General features: G+C 31.5%; 3 protein-coding genes across 3 annotated transcripts; 2 read left to right on the forward strand and 1 right to left on the reverse strand.

The window, feature by feature from the left end:
- Positions 1 to 148: 148 nt before the first annotated feature.
- Positions 149 to 1917, reverse strand: LOAG_07285 (immunoglobulin I-set domain-containing protein). Its single transcript, XM_003142818.2, has 3 exons — positions 1783 to 1917; positions 1559 to 1639; positions 149 to 1219 (listed from the first exon to the last, which is right to left on the reverse strand). Exons 1-3 carry the CDS (start codon positions 1900 to 1902, stop codon positions 1097 to 1099), a joined length of 324 nt encoding a protein of 107 aa, XP_003142866.1. The 5' UTR covers positions 1903 to 1917; the 3' UTR covers positions 149 to 1096.
- Positions 1918 to 4879: 2962 nt separating this feature from the next.
- On the forward strand, positions 4880 to 7950 carry LOAG_16855 (hypothetical protein). The gene is made up of 6 exons (XM_020449513.1): positions 4880 to 5600; positions 5764 to 5869; positions 6062 to 6209; positions 6728 to 6834; positions 7061 to 7169; positions 7669 to 7950. The coding sequence occupies exons 1-6, from the start codon at positions 5422 to 5424 to the stop codon at positions 7779 to 7781; spliced, it is 762 nt and encodes a 253-aa protein (XP_020306934.1). The 5' UTR covers positions 4880 to 5421; the 3' UTR covers positions 7782 to 7950.
- A 4107-nt stretch (positions 7951 to 12057) lies between these two features.
- Positions 12058 to 12813, forward strand: LOAG_07288 (hypothetical protein; the record flags this gene model as incomplete). Its single annotated transcript, XM_003142821.1, has 2 exons — positions 12058 to 12167; positions 12600 to 12813. 2 exons carry the CDS (start codon positions 12058 to 12060, stop codon positions 12811 to 12813), a joined length of 324 nt encoding a protein of 107 aa, XP_003142869.1.
- Positions 12814 to 15364: the final 2551 nt, after the last annotated feature.

A 15364-nucleotide genomic window follows, 5' to 3' on the forward strand; every position in this document is an offset into this window, starting at 1 on the left:
AACCAGACTGTAATACAATTCAGATGATTGAAGAGAATGGTAGTAATAAGGATTAGAAGGTCCGATAGTAGGACGAAGATATTGTCGATCGGTAAGTGAAAGATACTTAAGTCCCTAGTTTCTAGAGTTTATATAATGGGTGCATACATATATGCAGCAGTTGCATGTAAGATCTTTACAATATTTCAAAGTTGCATACAAGATCTTTACATACAAGATTTAATCCTCAGGTAAGAAGAATTTGCATCAAAATTAGATAAACTGACTTATCACCTTTGATATGGAAAAGATTTGTTTGATTTTTCAAGTAAAGTAATGAGTCCCTTATCTTGGATATGTTCTAAACAACAAATATTTTAATTGGTCATATAAATTTTTCTTGGTCTGTGACAGATATGCGGGATTATGCTTTTGAAAGAAGTGAATGTAAAATGTGATGTTCATGTAAAGAATACATGCACTCCTCAAGCTAACTGACGTGTCATTATGTGACCTATGACGTGTTATTTGCGTTGGAAGAGGAGTGTTTCCTTTATTATAGCTATTATTTTTGGTAAGTTTAATCTATAATCAATTATTGTTATCACTGATGAGCTAACATTTTTTGAACATGAATATTCGTTTATTTGAATCAATTAAATTCTTGAAAATATTGAAGAAATTATAACCGGTCACTGCCACAACTAGTGACAGTACGATATAGCTTGGAGTTTAGGATAATTAACCATTGGTAATTGGTGCTATATACTTGAGTAAGATTAATGATTGTTTGTATTGAGAGAATAATCTTTTGGTGCTGTATAGAATTTCTGATGTGTATTTGAATTTATATATGTTAAGATCAATTCAATCTAAAGGAACTTCTCTTTTTTGTACATTTTCAAAACTGTTACTTACCATTCTCGATCCGCTCTCTACTTATTTTCTTTTTTTTAAAGAAAACGAAAAAATTGAGATATTTTGCTTCTTCTATCTGCTTAAATTCCTTTTAAATTTTAAATTTATTTCTCTTGCGTCTGCTTGCTTTGCTTTGAATTATTCGATGATTTTATTTAAATTGACATTACAAGGAATCAATAAACAAAATATCGGTTAATTATTGTGTTTTGAAAACTTCATTAGCAGTGCATGATAGTACATAATGCTGTTCCACTGAATGAGTACCATTCTTATTCGTCGCCACAACTTTATATATTCCTTGATCTTGCAGTGTTGGATTCTAAAATAAAGCTTAAGAAGCAATGAACTGAATTTATCGCAGTTCTTACCTTTAATTACAAGTCCGCCTGAGAGTTTGGTGCAGAACTTTCGGAATTATTCAAACATAGTAGCTTGTCAAACAATTTTAGAGTTTTGACATACTTTTAAGATTTGACTTGAAATGTGCAAATTCCTTTTTTAGGTCAAGTGATAGCTGGTTGCCATTTATCAACATGATTTTGAATGCGCAGTATCTTCATCATAAGGTACTGATAAGTTAAATCTATATAAGATGTTTCGCAAGTTCCAAAGCTTTTTGAGTAACAGTTTTTTGAGAGTCACTTCATATATAAATAACCTTTATAGTCATCGTGCATGTCCATTTGCCAACCATTTTTTTTGTCTTCATTGTATATCGATCACCGCTTAATTCTTTATCCTATAATGAGAAGCTGAAGTTCTAAGTGTCACTGGAATAATGAGAAGCTGAAGTTCTAAGTGTCACTGGAAATTTCTACCCGAAATGAGCTTTCCTTTTCTTATCGTTAAAGAAGCGAACAATGCATGGTCCGCAATGGTTACCTTGAAAAACCATTGTATCATTGGCTCGGGATTCGCATTACACATGCATTCGAATAATACACTACCATCAGGTTTATTGATTATTGAAGGTGCTTTATCGAAGAATGGTGCAAGACTCATGATTTTTCACTGAAATAAATGAATTATATCAGAGTTATTTAATGTCTGTAAACGCCAGACTTAGTCTATCTGTTGTCAACTGCGCTAGGATGATTTAGAAGGTGCTTTATCGAAGAATGATGCAAAGCTTATGATTTTAAAACTTGAGCCAAACTATTGGAGTAATTTATTCAAGTGAAATTCTCGTAAAAATTGAAGGTAAATAGGAAATGAATGGAGCATGTTCAAAGGGTGGCTGTTTGATGATTAGTGGTAGTGAGTTGTTAGGAAATATCCTACAAAAACATCCTTCACTTTGTGTATATATTGCAACAAAAGTTCCTCGAAAAAAAAGCCAAAATTGATAAACTGAAATTCGAAACATTTACAAACAAAGGAAGCTATTCGTTCTTTGTCTTTCTTTTTTTCTTTTTTTTTCGTTTTTTAATTTTTCATGCTAAAACGTGTAGCAGAATAAAAGATAACTGAAGTACCAAAAGAGTACTATAAAGATGAGTGCAGAATACACCCAGCATTTCTTAAGACTAAAATTATTAATGGTCAGTTAAGTAATCTTAACTGATCACAACCAGATACACAGCCGTGCATGGGCACTGAAAATACACTTTATATTGTAATATCAAGTTAACGTAACTTCTAAACCATACCAACTATTTCACTTCTAATTTAGGGTTCTGATGAATTTGATGATTGATATTCCGTGATATCCTCCTAACATCTTTAAAGCTTCTAAAATAGCACATTTCTTTTATGCTTCAACACTATCTAGTTCTTATCATTTGCAATGAATAGATGATAAAGAGATAGATAATTAGGGATGATAACATTAGTGATTACATTTGGCAGTTACAATCAAAATTAAAAGAAACAACTGTTTAATGTTTTGAGCCTACAAAATAGTTATATTAACTGATGTACCATTAGAAAATTGAAATTTTGAACTAAAAATGAGTATTGAAAGAGCTGCAAATAAGTTTTCTCTATACTCGATATAACCTTACAAATGTTACAGATGTGATGAAATAACACAAAAACAACTGCTGCCACTTTAAAGTCATGTGATACACTTAAGAAGATTGTGTTAAAAGTTGAGGAGAAAGTTTATTTCACCGAACAGCTGTAGTTACCAACAATACTACATCTTTTTCAAGTCAACAGATTGCTCGGGTATGAAAGTTTAATAGTCTCTGTCAATATTGAGGATTTTTAATTTACGTCCCACCAATGGTCTGGGAGAGTCATTCTCAGGTCTCAGTTTTCGAATATTCAATTTTATGCAAAACGATATGTTTCATTTAACTCAACCTAATGTATTTCGATGTAATTTAGCTTTATTCCCTTAACTCGATAAACTTCTGGTTGAAAAAGTAAAAATAATTGAATTCTAGCTTCAATGTTATGAATATATTTTAAATCTTGGATAATTAATTCATCATTTGAAGAAGTTTGACGAAAAACAAATCCACTTTGAAAAGTAAAAAGTTTCAACTTTTTGTTCCAACCTCATCTAATGCATTGGATATTCGATATTAACAATCCTGAAAGACTTAGGTAACAATAAGGTAAAATTTAACATAAAATTCATACTTTTTCTAGGATCGATTATCACAGAATACGTTTAAAATAGCAATAGTAATTCTTTGACTTAGGTTCCATTTTCTCAGTATTCACTTATCTGCAAAATTTGATCTAAACAATGAGGTTATAGTTAAGTTAAACAATTTAATTACAAGTATTGAATCAATTCTCGATGAGCAACTGTTTGTCATACATGCTATTTCATAAATAAAGAGATGAAAATGCGAAATTGTACTTAGTCTCGTACCTTTGACATACTTCAAAAAATGTCGCAAAATTATTTCCACTAAAATTTTCATGCATCGTACAAAACACTTAAAAGTGAAATGTTATCTGCTGCATTTCAGAAATTCTGATCACAAGTACCACTTCTCTTTCAATCGCATCTGGTATTAAGAAAAATACCTCTGAATAATACAAGATATTTTGTTTTTTCCAAAGAAAATAGGACAACTAAATTGAAATTTTAGATGATTTTCCAGTTTGATGAATTTTTTATTCAAACTTTACATTAAATATACTTATACACTGTAATCCACAACGTTTTTTGACCAAAATATGTAAAAAAAGATTACGAAGGTAAATATTGAACTTGATATAATTACTCCGATCATTTCATCCTCAGCGTATCGCAGCTTTCCATACCATTGCCTGTAATAGGTTTAACTTTATATATTGACAAGATCGATCAAAGCACTCTTTTCACTTTTACTGAGAGATCTTAGTGCAATATTGTTTATTGTAAAGTTTGAATAAAAGATTCATCAAATTGGAAAATCATTAAAAATTTTAATTTAGATACCCTATTATCTTTGGGAAAAAACAAAATATTATTCAGAGGCATTTTGTCCTGATACCAAATGCAATTGCAAGAGAGTAAGTGGTACTTGTTTGTGATCAGAAATTTTGAAATGCAGCAGACAGCAAACTGTCGTTTTGAAAAGCGGTAAAATAAGATTTACAGGCATTCTAATTATTAATTTGTAATTTTCTGGCGAAACATTTCACATTTAAGTATTCTGTATGATGCGTGTAAGTGGGAATCATTTTGAGACGTTTTTTGAAGTATGCCAGAGATGCGTACATTAAGTAAAATTCTGCATTTTTCATCCCTTTATTTATAAAATAACATGTATGACAAACAGTTGTTCATCGAGAATTGATTCAATACTTCTAATTGAATTGTTTATCCTAATTATAACCCCACTGCTTAGGTCAAATTTTGCAGATAAGTAAATATTGAAGAGAGGGAGCCTAAGTCAAAGAAAGAATAAAAAGGTGGCGTTGCTTAAATTCTCTTCTATTTTCAAAAGTCAAATAGCATGACATAAAGCTTACGTATGGAACATATTGTTAGCATGTTATATAAGCTTTCAAAACTGCAAAAATGACAGATTATCAAATTTCAGGTGTTGTTTATGGAATAATTCAAGGATAATATGGCAGAAATAAACAAATAATTTATCAGAAATGAAGGTTAAAACCGGTTTCTTTCCTTTTCCGCCAATGGACAAATGAAGCTCGGCGATACATTGTTTCGTAATCTGTGCATTAATACGACTGGTTTTTTTTGATAAAATCACGACGATAGTTGATGCGGTAATGTTTTAAGAAATATAAAAGACATTATTACCCATTACTTTTCTTGTTATTACCTTTACAAAGATAATTTTTCTCACCCGAAAGGTAGATAGCAAGTTAGAAAGCTAGAAGTGTATTCCTGTAATCGGTATTTGCATAATGATATTCCTATAATTATTACCCATATGATTTCCTGTCCATTTTGCATTTTATTCATATAGACAGGAAATTTTTTTGGAGAATTATCACTTCATTAAAACGAATTCCTCGCCAATTAGCCATTTGATTGATATGCACAATATCATCACACATTGATCAACATTGTATAATAACTTTGAAAATTATTTCTGAAATGAAGAGATGTCGAAAAGTGGTGATGTGTCACCAATGGAACTTCTGATACTAAATCGAACGTTTCTTGCCATTGTTGGAGCTTTACTTCCCGGTATTGGATGTTGTATGTGTATTGTATATATTTATGCTATCGAGTCTTATCGAATCGAGAAGTTCATCGTTCCCCTTTGTCCCGACACTCGCAAGTACTACGAATTTCTCGTCTAATTTTTCCAATCATTATTTTTGTAATGCAATATGTTACATTAATTTTGCATCATTATTATTTCAACGGATTTCTTCAAATATTTTGTATTTCTTTAAAAAATATTTGAAGTTTTTTTTCTTTTTTCAATTTAATTGTTACAGTGTGTTGCCACCGATAAGTTATATCATTGGTCTCTGGGAACCTACTCGAACAGCATGGCTTTGTGTATTGTTCATTAATTTTCCTGCTAGAATAATATATCCTTTTGTAAGTTAAAATGTTACTATTTTTTTCTTGATGGACGCACATTCCTGCCAAGTAATGCATTTTTTTTTTTTCTCTTCTCAGACATAATTAAGGAAAAAGAAAAGAAGAATAATCGAAGAGGTCTTTAAAAAGTTCTTAAAAAATATTTCCAGTATTAAAGTTGGAAGTTAGATAAAAGTAGCGTAATTATAGTTTTACAATTATCTCTATAAAAGAAGCAAATCAAAATATGCAAATTTCTGGTGGTATAGAATCCTGAACCAATTTCTTATGCTTACATTGTTTTTGGAGCCACTTGCGCTTGTAATCATAACGATATTCGATGTTGTTTCTTGCTTTTGTAAGTTTTAAAGCGTTTTTTTTTTCTTTTAACAGAAAGTAATTAATATATAATGGGAAGACAAAAACTATACGGAAGGAGAAAATGGCTATTACGGGTAAACAGTAAGTGACTGTCATACAAACTGTCTGATTAAGAAAATTTTTGAAATGATGAAAATTCTTTTCAGGCATGTTTATGCATATTTACTTGAAAACTTTAGCTAGGATTACCTAACACTTAAAGTTCAAATACTGCTTTGCCTAAATTAAATGTGTACCACTTAAAGTGGTACACATTTAATTTAGGCAAAGCAGTATTTGAAATGTCACTTTCCTAAAAGATTATTTATTTCAGGAGTTTGTAAGATTGAAGATGAACTAAAATGAAGTAGATTTGTATAAAATATTACAATCTCTAATATGCAGTTAAAAAACCACAAATAGAACAAGCTAGTAAATTAATTGAAAGGAATGCAAGTGATTTCCGAGTGATAATTCATTTTTTCTCTTTTCTTTAAAAAAAAAGCTATCATACAGATATCCATGCAACGGCATTTGGTGTATGGCTCATAGCTCTCTGTTTCAATATGCTTGTTTCAATTCTGCTTTACTACTTTTCCGGCGAGAGCAAAAAACCGGAAGATGTAGGTTATATTTCTGGTAATTTTATTGAATAAGTAAATTACCTAATAATGCTATTGATGCGAAAGCATGAAGTAATAAGTTAAATGTACTTGATTCTCGGGAAATCATGTATTGCAACAGGAAGAAGCATGGACTGGAACCCTCTTCATAAGTTTACTTGAATCTGATTAAATGGGGTTCAAATGTAAGTTTTAATTCCCCAGTGTCTATTCAATTGAATTGCAGCCCATTTGGTTATTTCACTTAAAATTGGTACTATGTGGTATTACAATCGCATTATCCCTTCTAATGTGTTATACTTATCTCTATGCAGTTGCTAAATGCCATCAATTCAGTTTGTTTTATTTTATTTCATTTAATCAATAATTTGGAATTTAATTACTTGCTTATTTCTCTCAGTTTCCTTAGTTTTCAAGCATAAATTTTTATCCTTCGAAAATCCTTATAACTGAGGTTAGGGAAAAGTTTCTAAATCTCTTAATTAAATGTGAATTTTACTTAAATATCTAATTCGATACCTAGTTACTACTGATTAACTCATCTATTCAAACGAATATAATTTAATTCAACTTCACTAATAATTTAATATCCTTTCAGCTCATTTATTTTGCAAGTTTTTGTTTGACTACTAATAATCACCGAATTAGGCTTTTTTAATTGAAATTCCAGCAAATATTTCATCATCTTTTGTTCAGCATATTGTAAAGAATAGTGAAAAAGATATTTTTTTATATTCGAAAATGAAATACACAGAATACTTTACTGTTAGAGGTCAAATCAGATCAACAGTTGAACAGTAATAAACTTCACTCATTTGTACTACTGCATTGCAGCATATGCGTTGTTCTCAGTAAGCGAATATATATTGGTGCCAATTAATTCGCTGTTCTATTTTTTAATTTATTGGGACTGCTCCAATGTATCTATTAGATTAACGGGTGATTAATGAAGTTATCTTTGAAGCAAATAACAACAAAGTAAACAATTTATTGCGTTACTTCAATTCTGATATGAAAAATCATCGATTGAATGATTTGTATGTTTTGTTCATAATTTGTTAAATCAGAATTCAATCAAAGGAAATTTCTTTTCCAAGTCCTTTTTATGTAATGACCTGATGTGCTTAGGAAATTCTTTAAATTTTTATTTTCCTCATTTTTGCAATTAATAATAAAGTTTTCTACCACTGTTTGAAAATTGTCATTCTCGAAACAAACAAAGCCAAATGATAAAAGTTTGAAAAACCGGACGTTTGTAACGAGCATAGCTTTTAATTCCACTAAGACTTATTAAAATTGCTAAGCAAACAAAAATTTAAATTTGCTAGCCGAGCTTTAATTCCCACTGTACTTGCAAAAGTTCACTTAGCAAATGCAGAAGTGTGTATTGGAACAGTTATATTTGGTATTAGAGGAATTGTGAGACGAAACATCTTCAACCTGTTTTCAAACTTTTAATGTGTGTAACCTCTCGCTTACTTGTATGAATTGTAGACATTGAATGTGTTCTCACTCAAGCACTATCCATTTTCAGGATTAGTTAATTCGGTATTGATTTAAAAAATTTACTTTTGAAAGAAATTGAATCATTAACAGCTTTACTGTTAAGTTAAAAAATAAATAGATATGATAAATAGGATCTGCTGTCTTATAACTTTAAAAGAAAATCAAAAAATATGAAAGGTTACCAAGAAATAAAAACTTAAAAAGTAAAAAAATCATCGGAATTTCATATTAATAGTAAAAAGCGTTTATACTGCTCAACCGCATTGTCAATAATCCTGTCATCTCTGGTCGAAGGCCATATGTTTTCCTCGGTTCAGTGCGGTTTTCACCGTTAGGAACTAATTGAAGCTTGGCTGAGTTACTGTAAAGCACTTTAATAACGGCTTCTTTATTAATGATCGCTTTGTTCGTTCAGAAAACAGGACACTTCGCCAAATGATATTGTAGTGTATATCCACAATCCTGAAAGGAATCGAAATTTGCTAAGCAGATTGCGTTGCACATCGTCGGATTCATTCATCAAAAGGAAGTAACAATACCGCCGATTTCTAAGGTACAAAAGTGGTTGGGAAGACGGATAGAGATGGGAAAAACAAATATTTTGGCGTAGAATACTTTCGAAATCAACGTATTTCAGCAACAGTTACAATCTAAACGATCTTGGCTGCCAGCAACTTATAACCGATCTTCCGCGCTGAAAAGTATCCAGTTTTTTCTATTTATGCGAAGCATAGATTTAATTAGCACTGGAAAAAGATATTGAAATATTCGATGAATTTGCATGCTTCCTTTTATCGTAGCTTGTGGGAATACTGATTCATCCATCATACATCTGTAAATGGGTCACTCATGCTGGTCACTTCTTAGCTACACTAATGAAAGCATAAGCTCAATTAAAACTTCGAAAACAACACACCATATGTTGTGAATATGATGAGCAAATATTTCTAAAATTTCAGAGAAACTGACAAGGCTTATGGTGTTTGCATATATGAAAGAGTAATTAGCAGATGATAATTCCGAAATGGTTTTACAGTTGTGGAATGGATTCTATGTCATTCTGATTACATGACTACAATATATTCAGAATCCATTCATCTGCATTATCAAAGAATCTGAATAGCCGTGTACGTCAATGATTAGTTACGTGAAATAATTGCGATGCGTGAATGCAAATGGTATAAAATGTCAGCACTGTAGGTTGATACGTAGAAATGCTGTTATTGCAAAGGTACACAATGGATGTTTAAAATGCTTAAAAGTATGTTCGGTTCACAGGAAAAAACTTGAACTATTAATAAGAGGTAAAATAGAGCTTTTTTAGAATGGTATTGGAAGCCTTATATGAACTTTTAAAAGAAGTAGAGATATCTGAGTATAGGATTTGATATTTGGTATTGAATAATTACATAGTCTCTACAATTAACTAATCAAGATACGAAGAGCAGCAAAGCTAAAGAATTCCAGTGGTATTCACTGTTAAAATTAGGTTCGTTTAAAAGTGATATGATAAAAGCACACTTTGCTTGAATATGCGATTGTGTCATCCCATATCATTTCTTGCGAATGGTCCAAACAGTAACACAGTTATTCTGTAACGAAAGCTGACCATGAAACTTCCGCAATGGTATATTTTTTTGTTAAAATTATTTCATTTTTGTCCAGAAAGATTAATTACATCTTGAGCAGTCAGTTAGCATTAAACTTGTAAAAGCTAAAACAATTAGCGTCTAAAATTAAGAATAATTCAGATGGAATTGAAGTCAAGTAAAAATATTTCCCACATTATCACAAATGAAAAAAAAAAAAAAGAATCAACAACGGGTGGTATTGCTGAGGTTCTGATTGCCACACTGCTAGGAAATGACAAGATAAAAACAAAAAGTGCAAAATTTGCAACATTTCCTGAAAGACACATGCAATTATCGCAACATTTCATCGATACATTGCTAATTTGTGAGCATAATTCATTTTTTGACAAATAACAAAGGACAAAACAAAAAAGATTGGTAGAGTGTTATTGTCGTCATTACTTTAAGGAAGGTATGTATGTATGTAGGATGATCATATATCCATTTACCTTTCTTGTCCCTACTTTCCAACAGTCTTTATTGAGAAATACATTTGTGATACTTTTCTCAAAAAAAGATCGTGTGCAGATAAAGCGATCTGTCCGCATGCTTTCGCCCAAAATCTAAAGTTGAATTCGTGCTTTCATTTGCATAACCTAAATTGTTTCTGTCTGCTGTTATGTGTGTTTACACGCTTGCTTAGGTACAATTAACAGCACACGTGAGTTTTTTTCTTTCAAGTGTGTTGCATAATTGGCTCTGGTGATAATTAACTTATAACCATATGCCTGAATGAGACAACGCTATAGATGTTTTTCAAAGAAATATCTCAATTAGACGATTGTTTTCCTATAGACTTTTTTGACAAGTGACATTAATGTTGTTAAATGCATGTTGAGTGAGTTGCTATTTTTTTCCTGATGTATCTTGAACACATGGGTTTTGCTGGGAAAGAAGATATGCGAGTGACACACTAATTTCTTCTCACTTACCAACCAACCACTTATGCTATTGCATTATAATTTTCAAAATTATTTCATATAAACTTGTGAAAAAAAAATTCTCATTTTTGGTGTTTGGCGATATTTTCCGGTAATCAGTGTTGCAGTTGTTTTAATCGTATACTATAGTGTAGCAGCATAGAGTAAGGTGGAATATTCAAGGGAGGAGTTAAATGTCAGGTAATGTTGCTAGCATTAAATCTTTTCCATTTCTTCTCTTTTATCTATCAGTTATTTTCAGTTTCATTTTTTTTAGATAGTCAAATTCAACATTGACTAGGAAGAGAGAAGTAATATATTCTTGAAATTATACTCATAATTTTAATACTAATTATTCTGGACCACCCTTTCGTTCTCTTACTGTGGCCGTTGCCCCCTCTGGTGCCAGAAATTCCCGACGAGATAGTATCAACGAGAAGGAAGAAAATGGAAAGGAATGAGGTACAGGGTTTGTTCGTGTGTGGTCTATTATCCGATACTTTCCTTTCTTTTCATTTTTTCCACTCGTCGTTCTTTGCATCGCTCTTTCACCAAACACTTTTCCAGACTTTTTTTTGGGAATGTAAAATTTTTGCATTCTTAATTTTCCCATATTTGCTTAGAGAATTGCGTCTTTTGTTATCAGAACAAAGGGATGAAAGTGTAAATTTTTGCATAATTTTTCAATAATTTAAGGGATAACTGCTGTATAATGAAGACTTTCTGGTTCATTTTCAAGGGGTGCATAACTTTCAACTCAAAAGTCACATCAACTTATCAATGATGATTATCATCCCATCGCTGAAAGTAGAATAAAAGAAAACTTCGGAGATGAAATAATTAATGACAGATGAGAGCGTAAATAAGATTTTTTTTAAATTTTCAAGAAACTGTGGTTTTTAAAAATGATAGACTTTTAATGATTCAAATCATTTCCAATTGTTTGGTATCAAAATTCGGACATTACAGGCCCAATACATTTCAATCTTCCTTGAGTACATAGCTCTGTTGTTCCTTATGGCTAAGCCTTACCTTGAATATCTCCATTTTACAGGAGATTATACTGTCATTATATAGTTCTGTCCTTATTTACGCCATGCCTTTTCTCCAACTTATTAAAAGAGAAATTATGCGGAAGCAGTTTGTATTAGATATTACTAGTACAAATGGCTAATGGGAATGCAAAATTTAGGTATTTTATATTTGAGAAGTTTGAAGAATGTAAGACGCCTGAAAAGTATTGTATGGAAAAGTTGATCTTACAGGCTGTTCGGAGGTTTTCAATCATGCTGTGATATGAAAAAGCCTTTTTATCGAATTTCATTAGAAACGTGAAAGAATGGAATTGAAGAAAGCGATGGAATGCATGTCTTCTTCATGCTGCGAGTCACTTTATAATCACAAATCAGTTCTTGGAAATATTTTAGCAGGAAAAAAAAAGAACGCACTGTAATACTCCAATTCGAGCCTATTCCCTATTGGAAATCAATTGCATTAATTTGTAGATGTGTGTATTTTTTCTAAAGAATTTTTAGAAATTAAAATATATCAATGTCTGTTATGATTAGCAAAATTGACCTTAGATCTCAACTGTCAATTGTCGCAGTGTTTTTAGATGTGTAAAAAAGTTGTTGCTCGAGATGAAATGGCAATGTTAGCTCGGGACTTCAAAATTTGAAATGAAATTCAACCTCACTGTGTAGTTCAGGAACACATTTATATTTAATGGATATTCATCCAGTTGCTGTAAGGAACAGAAATGTGGCAAAGGGATTGATAATGGAACTTCTGAAAAATGTATTTATTTTCCAAATGTGCTACAAATATTTGTTGCGTTGATGGGTCAAGAAAGGAAAGGCGATGAGAACTCAAAGAGGATGACATACACGCCCGAAGGAGACGAGTTCCAGGAAGCGCTCTGAACTACTGCATCGAACAGATTAAGTGAAATTGCTGATTTATTATGCAGAATGAAAAGAGGCGCAAAGTGACAATTAAGCATTTGTGAATTCCTCCTCCCCTATCATCCTTTTAATAATGAATGATATGTTATATTATATACATATATGATTAATTATACCTGAGAGGTTATTCATTGCGTTCATGTGAGATGCTTGCGCTGAAGGTAGGTATAATGCGATTACTGTCGTCATCAATGCCAAACTGTGCGATACCCGCTGAACGTCGTGTGGGGCCTTCAACATTCATTTGGAACAAACATTTCAAAAAAATCTTGCATACATAAATAGAGAACAGACATAGAGAGGCATACAAATATCAGAATTGAACATTAAAGGAAAACAATCAAGGCAGCAACAAAGATGAGGTAATAAATAAAAGGAAAGGAGGAGATGAAGTGAAGGATACGGAAGTGAACCTTCACAGTTACCATATTCATGATGAAAGATAGACTGAAGAAACAAAGAAGAAGAACGGGCCTTTGAAGGCCACACACACACACACACACACATACACACACACATACACACACACACACACATATACATACATGTGTAAACAAAAATTGGTGAAGCCTTTTCCTTCCTCATTTCACAAAGGAATTGCTATATGAAATGCGATAGGAGAAAGGAGGTGATATCTTCCAAGAATAAATTCCTTCAACAACACTTTTTCAAAGATAACTGAATTGTAGGAGTTAGCAGTGCGCAATCGAATAGCGCCCATCCATCTATCCATCCCATCCATTCATCCATCTATCCATCCATCCATCCATCTGTCCATCCATCTCATCCATCAATCCATCCATTCATTCAATTCATTCATTCATTCATTCATTCATTCATTCATTCATTCATTCATTCATTCATTCATTTATTCATTTTTTCTTTCATTCCTTCATTCCTTCATTTATCTTATCGATGGAGTGCTTATTCTCCTCTTATCAACACGGCGCAAACTCAGAAACAAGCACTCCTAGTACCACTCATCCATTCTCTATACTATTGTAAAGAATAGATTCAAAATGGTGCATAATTATCGCATGCATACCATCAATTTCGATTTACACTGAATTGAGGAAGGGAAGTTCAATCTGGTATAAGACAAAAAACCAATAAATTAGCACCAAGAAAGTTACCAGAAGATATGATGAATCGATTCTTTTATTTGTCCAATGGATTCTAACGATGAAATTCTGAAAGAATTTGGATAATATTAGCTGCCAAAAAATACTGTTTTGAAGCGTTAATAAAGCGTTAATTCATAAATAAAAACTTTGAATTAAACCCATTACATCAAAGTGCTCTTTTCCATATTTCCGCCCAGGAATGCTTCAAACATTTCATTTAATGAATTTATTTAAAATTAAAATTCCCCCATTCCGTGATCATTCAGCGGCATTCTTGTGCTTTCTAGAAATTATTTATCCATTAAAGATCAAAAATCACAAGAGCGATTCATTTGTGATGAACTGAAATGGAAGAAAAAACAATTCTATTTATGAATTGTCAGAAGTAAAGATAATGAAATCATAAATGTGCAGAAAATTTGGCAACTTTTTACAAATTTCTTAGCATTTTTTAAATTGAGAATTTCTGGTTTCAGAGTCACTCTACAAGTCTGACCGTATTACAAGAACAGAGTTATTTTATAAAATGGAAATTTAGAAGGACAAAAAATTCAGGTGGAGTTATTTACTGATGAAGAGAGCGAAGCCAATACATGTATTTGCTTTCGCAAAGTTTCTCGAACAGATGACAGGCATGCAATACAACTTGATATGTAATGAATAGTGCGAACGATTGATATTGCTTCTTGACAAAATGTTTCCATTTGTTTCATTAAAACCTCAAACTCCAATCCTTCTTATCCATTATCAAAGTTATTTATTTGATGGAAGTGTGTCGTTCATTTTCTTTGCTGCTATTATTGATCAGTAAGGAATAATCTCTGAATATGCACGTGATGGATCAAGACTTCAAACAGATTGAATAAAGCATGCGAGTAATACTTGACGGGTTAATGTCAAACTAGAATTAATGTAAAACATGAATATTTGTGTGTGACGATAGTACGACATGACAATTTTCATGAAGAAAGAGAAGGAGATGAGATCGATGTTTCCGGATATTTAATACCACCGATTCTTCTTAATGTACTCCGAAATTATTGCTCCTTTTTTCTCTTCAAGCTAAATTTGCATACATTTCCAGGTTGATATTAAGCTCTGATACACCAAACAAACTAATTAAAGATTCCACATATAGTATATGCATGCATTTTCCACGCATGTCCATTGCAGGATATCTGGTAACTTTGAATAAAATTTATTAATCAAACGATCGCTTACACTTCATCTTACAATTCGTTTGTTCATTTAAGCATGCAAGTTTTTTCTTTTTCTGCAAAAATCAATGCAATATATATATATATATATATATATATATATATATATATATATATATATATATATATATATATATATATATATATATATATATATATATATATATA

Source organism: Loa loa, assembly GCF_000183805.2.
Source record: "Loa loa unplaced genomic scaffold supercont3.24, whole genome shotgun sequence".
Taxonomy (NCBI): Eukaryota; Metazoa; Nematoda; class Chromadorea; order Rhabditida; family Onchocercidae; genus Loa; species Loa loa.

What these genes read in the sequence shown, in the direction of transcription:
- LOAG_16855 (XM_020449513.1), top strand. Translation starts at nt 5,422, where the DNA reads ATGTCGAAAAGTGGTGATGTGTCACCAATGGAACTTCTGATACTAAAT. An exon ending in CGATGTTGTTTCTTGCTTTT is followed by an intron (nt 6,210 to 6,727) that starts GTAAGTTTTAAA and finishes GCTATCATACAG; the next exon opens with ATATCCATGCAACGGCATTT. An exon ending in TGCTAAATGCCATCAATTCA is followed by an intron (nt 7,170 to 7,668) that starts GTTTGTTTTATT and finishes ACTGCATTGCAG; the next exon opens with CATATGCGTTGTTCTCAGTA.
- LOAG_07285 (XM_003142818.2), bottom strand. Translation starts at nt 1,902, where the DNA reads ATGAGTCTTGCACCATTCTTCGATAAAGCACCTTCAATAATCAATAAA. An exon ending in TGATACAATGGTTTTTCAAG is followed by an intron (nt 1,640 to 1,782) that starts GTAACCATTGCG and finishes TTCTCATTATAG; the next exon opens with GATAAAGAATTAAGCGGTGA. An exon ending in CATGCACGATGACTATAAAG is followed by an intron (nt 1,220 to 1,558) that starts GTTATTTATATA and finishes GCTTTATTTTAG; the next exon opens with AATCCAACACTGCAAGATCA.